Consider the following 6,511-nt stretch of genomic DNA (forward strand, 5'->3'; position numbering starts at 1 on the left):
TGGATGAAAATAATTTGAAAACTGACGGAATCAAACCTTATGCCCTACTTTCATCGATACAGACACCACAATTTATTATAGCATTAACAGTAGTAAAACCGATTTTCATCATAATGAAAAATCTTAGTATATTTTTACAAAAGGAAGATTGCGATCTCAGCTTATGCATTGATTACGCAAACAACGTATATGATGAAATCAATGAGATGCGTCGCGATTCGGAATTGAAATTTAAAGACTTGTTTGTAGCAGCAAAAGAAATGGCGGAAAAAATGAGTATTAATTTAGTACCTCCACGGAATATTGGAGTACAGAAGAATCGAGACAACTACGAAGGAAGTCCAGAGGCTTATTTCCGTCGGTCCATATTTCTCCCTTTTTTGGACCACTTATCAATGCAGCTAAAAACAAGATTTATTGATCACCGGGAACTACTTTCAAAAATTCAAAATATTCTGCCGATTAAGTGTTCAGAGCTGAATACAAAAGAAATCAGTGAAACGGTAAATACTTTTGCAAAAGAATGGCCAAATGACATAAAGGGATCTACTGATGATTTTATAGCTGAAATTACCATGTGGCGCAGGTAACAAATTATTTAAAATCTATAAAAATATTTTTTGCTATCTATAATATTAGATAATATAATTTTATTTTAATAATTTTTTTTGTGCATTACCTATTCTTTCAGGCATTGTTTAAATATGTCAAAGGATAAACGGCCAAAATCATTTATAGACACCCTCAATACTTGTGATTCGACATTGTATCAATCAATACACCGATTTTTACAGATCGGTGCAACTCTTCCAGTATCTGTGGCAACAAGTGAACGGTCTTTTTCTTGTCTTCGAAGACTGAAAACATATCTGCGCAATAAGACTGGTGAAGAGCGATTAAATGGACTGATGCTATTAAATTTATATAGAGACGTGGAGGTGACCTATGATGAGATCATTAATATAATGGCTAAAGTACCGAGACGTCTAGACCTTATTTTATAATGTAAATTGTAATAATGAATTAATATGAGTATTGAGTATACTATTAAAAGTAGGTAGGTATCTAAAAGCTAAAATAAATTCAATATGATTAGTATGATATTTTTATGAACATTTTTTTCAAAAACCCCCCCCCGAAATTTTTTCCTGCGTTCGCGCCTGGTAACATACCAAGGGGCAGAGGTTATTAGGCGTAGGCATATGGATTGGAATGCTTGGAGGATTTTGGTGTTTGATGGTTTTGCTGGCCCCCATAGTTGGATACCATAAAGCCAAGCTGGGCGGATTATCGATTTGTATATCGTAAGTTTGTTGGTTAAGGAAAGTTTTGATTTTAATAGGGGTTTCAAAAGATGAAGTTTGGAGTTCACTGATTTACGTTTTTGTTTAATATGCGAGCTCCAGTTGAGGCGTTTGTCGAATATTAGCCCTAGGTATTTTACTTCGTCTGTTGAAGGAATTACTAGGTTGTTAAATGTGACAGGAGGGCAAACAAATTTGCGCAATGTAAAAGTTACATGAGAAGACTTCGTTTCATTTATTTTTATTTTCCACCGTTTAGTCCATAGATTTATCATGTTAAGGTGACTTTGGATCATCCGACAAGCGGTTGCAGAATCCTGGTGTGATGCTGAAATTAGTGTGTCATCGGCATATGTTCCAAGAAAAGTGAAGTGTTTATGGGGATGTCGTGAGTGAACACAGAATATAGAAAAGGAGCGATATCACTACGTTGGGGGACGCCTGCGCTAATGCGATGGCTGGTTGAATAGCTATTTTTTAGACGAACCTTAAAGGAGGGATCAGATAGGTAGGATTTTATTAATAAGAAATAAGGTGCTGGGAGAAACTTCTTTAGTTTGTAGAGTAGCCCCTCATTCCAGACCCGGTCAAAAGCCTGTAGACAGAATTAGTAGGACAGAATTCTTTTTTCTCCAGTGGGTTAGAGATTTTGTCGACAGTGCGATGAAGTTGGTGGATAGTTGAGTGATGAGTTCTAAAACCGAACTGTGTGTGTGGGATGATGTTAGCTTCGGTGACAAGAGGGATGAGTTTTTTTAAGTGAATTATTTCGAATATTTTTGAGAAAGTAGAGAGAAGACTTATCGGTCTGTATGATGCTGGGTTTTCGGGAGGTTTATTTGGCTTGAGAATGAATATTACGATGGAGTGCTTCCAGGAGTTTGGGAAGAAGGATAATCTGAGTATTGCATTGTAGAGGTGAGATAAGTACACTATTTAGGTTAGGTTAGTACACTATTTACGTGGTAGGTTTTTTACTATATAATTCGTTATTAGGTTGTGACCTGGGGATTTTTTGGTATGTATATTTTTGATTATGGTGTTGATTTTATCGGGAGATGTAGGTTTGGCAGGCATGGACATTGGTAGAGGAGCTTCAAGGTACTTTTCTACGATTTTTAGTTAGGTATGACTGGGTTGGATATCATGAGGAGAAAAAGAGTTTTCCAGGTGTTTAGCAATAGATGTTTCTAATTTTAAAAAATGAAAACAAAATTTGGATGAAATACAGGAAACGGATATTATTTTTTAATGAAATGGTCTTTTAAATTTTAAGTCTTGTTTACGTTAAAATAACGTTATACATGATAAATAAAGATTAAAATTTTTAAACGTAATCAAACGGAAAACGTTAAACGAAAAAAAATATCAACATTCAATTAAATTAAATTGTTCAAAAAATTCAATTTTAATTAAATTCAATTAAAATATTTTTATTTTTTTAAGTAAAAACTATTCTGTATATTATGAATAATAAAATGTTACATTGTTACATTATAACTACGTTACAAACTGAAATAAAATAATAAAAATAATAGATAATGTAAAATAAATTGAAAAAAGTAAAGTTTTAAATAATAATAATGTTTAAAATAATTTTCCTATATTTTTTTTTTTATTTAAATTTTTTCCTTGGTAGAAATTTCCAGTTTTTTGTAAATATAAAACAAGATTTTTATGGATTTTATAATTATTGTAATTTCTTATTGTTGATTCAATTATAGATTTATCTTTTTTGGCCATAGGATTATGAACATTGTTTTTAATAAAATTGATTATTGTCAAAGTTTGTGCCTGTGTTTGTTTTAAAACTGAAATCACTGCGTGTATTGAATGATGGGGATTATAAAACTGACCATTGTACGTCCTATGAAAGCTCTCTGGCCCATTGGTAGTTCTAAAAAATAATTATATAAACATAAAAATTTTGATTTTTTTTAAGTACAATTTTAAGAAAAAGAAAAAGAATTGAAATTTCTAAGTTAAATTCTTTAAAAACATACCTTGGATTTTCTGAGGGTTCTTGTGCCCAAAGATACGGTGGAAATAACGCATCAGGTCCAATATATGTCGATAATAAATAATCTGTAAATACATTAACTTCTTCAAGGCTGGGACATTCAGCTATTAATGCTAAAAATGCATCTTCAATTTTGTCACTGGGTAAAAATGGTAAGCCGAAAAATAATTTTAGCCATTGAGCTAATTCATTTTTAATATCCTTGTATGCATTTCTCAAATTCAAATCTCCATTTATCTGTAAATATTTTATTCAATTAAATTCATTTTTAGATATGATTAGATTTTAACTATTACCTTTCTCCACCATGCTTGTCCTAAATGAAAACGGCATGTAACAATTATTACGTTGTGAAATATTTATTTTGCAGCTTCACGAGCTCCAGATTCAAAATCCAAATGAAGTTTTTTAACATCGAAAGTAGAAGTAAAATATTGTTGACATAATTCCAAAATATACTTCCACATATTCAAATAAGTTTTTTTTTGTTTTATTTGCAAAAAAAAATATACAATGGGCACATAAAAACCATTTGTGTAAGAATGTAAAGTATAAAGTTGTAAAAAAAAATTTTGGTGCGTAATCTAAGGTACCATCTCCAAAAAAATTAATTTTGCATTGTCATAAATTTTAAATTTTCCTTTGTAGTTATACAAACAAATTCGTCATTTTCCGGAACAAAAACAAATTGTTCTTCATTAAAATAACAAAAATCATTTTCCACCAGTTTCAGTTGAGCTATTGCTTCGTTTAATGATGTGGGAAAAACAGGATACATTTTACGTCGTTTATCGTATATCGCTTTACGCACAGATTGTATATCACTGTATCTTATATCTGTCCGATTATCTTTAATTAATTCGGTTCGTATAATTTTTTATGGCCTGGTAGAAACATCTTCGTCGGCTATTCTTTTACAATTTTCTCTCAAGATGTGTCGGTCAATTTTTTGTTGACTGTTAACCAAATGCTTATGCTCACCAGTTGACTGATGTAGAGACTTCTTATCCGAAGTTGTTGTAATACTTGCAGTGCAATTTTTGTCTGTGTAGACCCATTTGATGTAACCATCTTTACGTTTTCTTACGAAACTGTATTTAAAATTACATAAAAGAGCTAACTCCCTTCTTCTTTCGGACATTATTATTTGAATTTGTTCCATAATTTATCGAACAGAACGAAACGAACACGACACATGAAAAATAATACTAAACGACTATTTGAATCGATCTGGTTTCCCAAAAATGAATATAATCATATAAATATAATATATAGGTATACGATATACCTAAAGTATTTTAAAACAAATTGATTTGCAATTTGTTTATTTTTTAATTATGTGGGATAAAATATTAAATCAAATTTTTCGTGCGAATAAAGTTTTACAAAGCTCAACTATTACCATTGGTCAGGCCTCAAAAATGTTTATTTCATTAAATATTTTTCTTCAAGAAATGCGTGATAGTGGAACTGAAGAAATTAAAACCGAAATGATAAGCATTTGTGAAAAATTTGGTATAAAATCAGAATTCAAAATAAAAATGAAAATCACAAGTGGAGGGAGGTCAACAAGTGGTTTTTCTGCCGATCAATTATTAACATTAGAATATTACAAAGTTCTTGATAATATGATAGCTGAAATTAAATGGCGTTTTGAAAAATTATCCATTATTTCTAATGATTTTGAATTTCTTTCCGGCCATTCACTATTTGAAACGCCTGTTGAAATGTTGAAAAAATGTGCAGCTGACTTGGCAATAAAATACGATGAAGATATAGGTCCAGAAATCATTATCGAAATAGAATTTTTTAAATATCAAGCAAAAGTAATACTACCAGATGTGCAAAATGCTACTTTTTTAAATATTTTAAATGCAATAAAATCATGTGAACTTGACTCAACATTTCCAAACTTGGTGAAATAAATAAATATTACAGACTGTAATAAACTGATAATACGCGAAGCCGGCCAATTCGTATAATTGTGGCATACCGGCTATAAAAATATATTTCTTATTAAATAAAATATAATTGTTTACAAATATAATATCAATACCTCTAGGATTTTAATTAAACGAAAAACGTGTTTCCAATAACTCCTATAGACAGTGTGCAGCTGGTGAAAACGAGCGCTCCCTAGTGGTCTAGCGGCAGTGTTCTTACATGATACTTATACATTGAGTAACATCATTAAGATATATTATAAATTATAAACTAGAGTGCCTTGATATTAAAGAGAGTGGTCAACTGGTGTGATAGCAGCCATTAATCGTCCAAACATTTCTCGCATTTTTTTAAATTTAACCGCTTCAGTTAGGGGCATTATACGCTCATTTTTTAGTTAATAACTTTTTTATAGCTAGTGTTGTACAGTATTTTATTATTGGTATTCAAATACTTTTACAAGTATTGAATAAATACATATTTTAAATACTGTTTATCAAAAAGTATTAAAGTGCATTTCAAAAACTATTTTATTCTATTGAATACTTTTTTTCCAGTTAAAATCAGTATCAAATAAAATGATTTGAAATATATTAACTTAAAATTTATAAATAATTAAGATAAAATAATGTTTTTTGATAAACATTAAATTTACATAATTGATGAAAGTCTATATGTTTATAACTTGGTAATGTATTTACCAATATAAAGTCTTGGTTCTTAATTGCTATTATGAATTTGAATATAATAGGTATTCATAACATTGGTTATAAATTTGAATATATTTTTACTGAAAGAATACAACTCTAATTGGATAAGCTTTTTTGACTATTAATTTTCCAATAAACTGATATACAACCATTTTTTGCGCATCAAAGTATATTCAAGGTGAAACAATATTTTGTACAAAATTTCATGTTTTAGAAATATATTGAAGTTAATTTGAAAATTTCACAAAAAAAATATATTTATTAAAATCATTTTATTACATTATTGAATACATAAGGTTGATTTTTAGGTACGTAGGCTGTCCGATAAATAAGGTAAAAAAATATACTGAATAATGAAAAATCAATTTATTACTTTAAAAATTTTACACAATAAATAAGACATATTTTTCTATTTTTCTACATAGTCACCATTTAAATTGATGCATTTTTCCCAACGATGGAGTAATTTGAAAATGCCATCTCGGAAATACGCAGCACATTTTCCATCGAAGTACTCGGTAACTGCGTTCATG

At 29.8% G+C, this 6,511-nt stretch overlaps 1 protein-coding gene and 1 pseudogene across 1 annotated transcript; one reads left to right on the forward strand and one right to left on the reverse strand.

The window, feature by feature from the left end:
• Positions 1–11: 11 nt before the first annotated feature.
• Positions 12–1,071, forward strand: LOC112680831 (zinc finger MYM-type protein 1-like). The gene is made up of 2 exons (XM_025551044.1): positions 12–586; positions 692–1,071. Exons 1-2 carry the CDS (start codon positions 114–116, stop codon positions 1,002–1,004), a joined length of 786 nt encoding a protein of 261 aa, XP_025406829.1. The 5' UTR covers positions 12–113; the 3' UTR covers positions 1,005–1,071.
• A 1,355-nt stretch (positions 1,072–2,426) lies between these two features.
• LOC112680830 lies at positions 2,427–4,465 on the reverse strand (annotated as a pseudogene).
• Between the last annotated feature and the right edge of the window lie 2,046 nt (positions 4,466–6,511).

Source organism: Sipha flava, unplaced genomic scaffold (genome assembly GCF_003268045.1).
Source record: "Sipha flava isolate LNK unplaced genomic scaffold, YSA_version1 18174_pilon_pilon, whole genome shotgun sequence".
Taxonomy (NCBI): domain Eukaryota; kingdom Metazoa; phylum Arthropoda; class Insecta; order Hemiptera; family Aphididae; genus Sipha; species Sipha flava.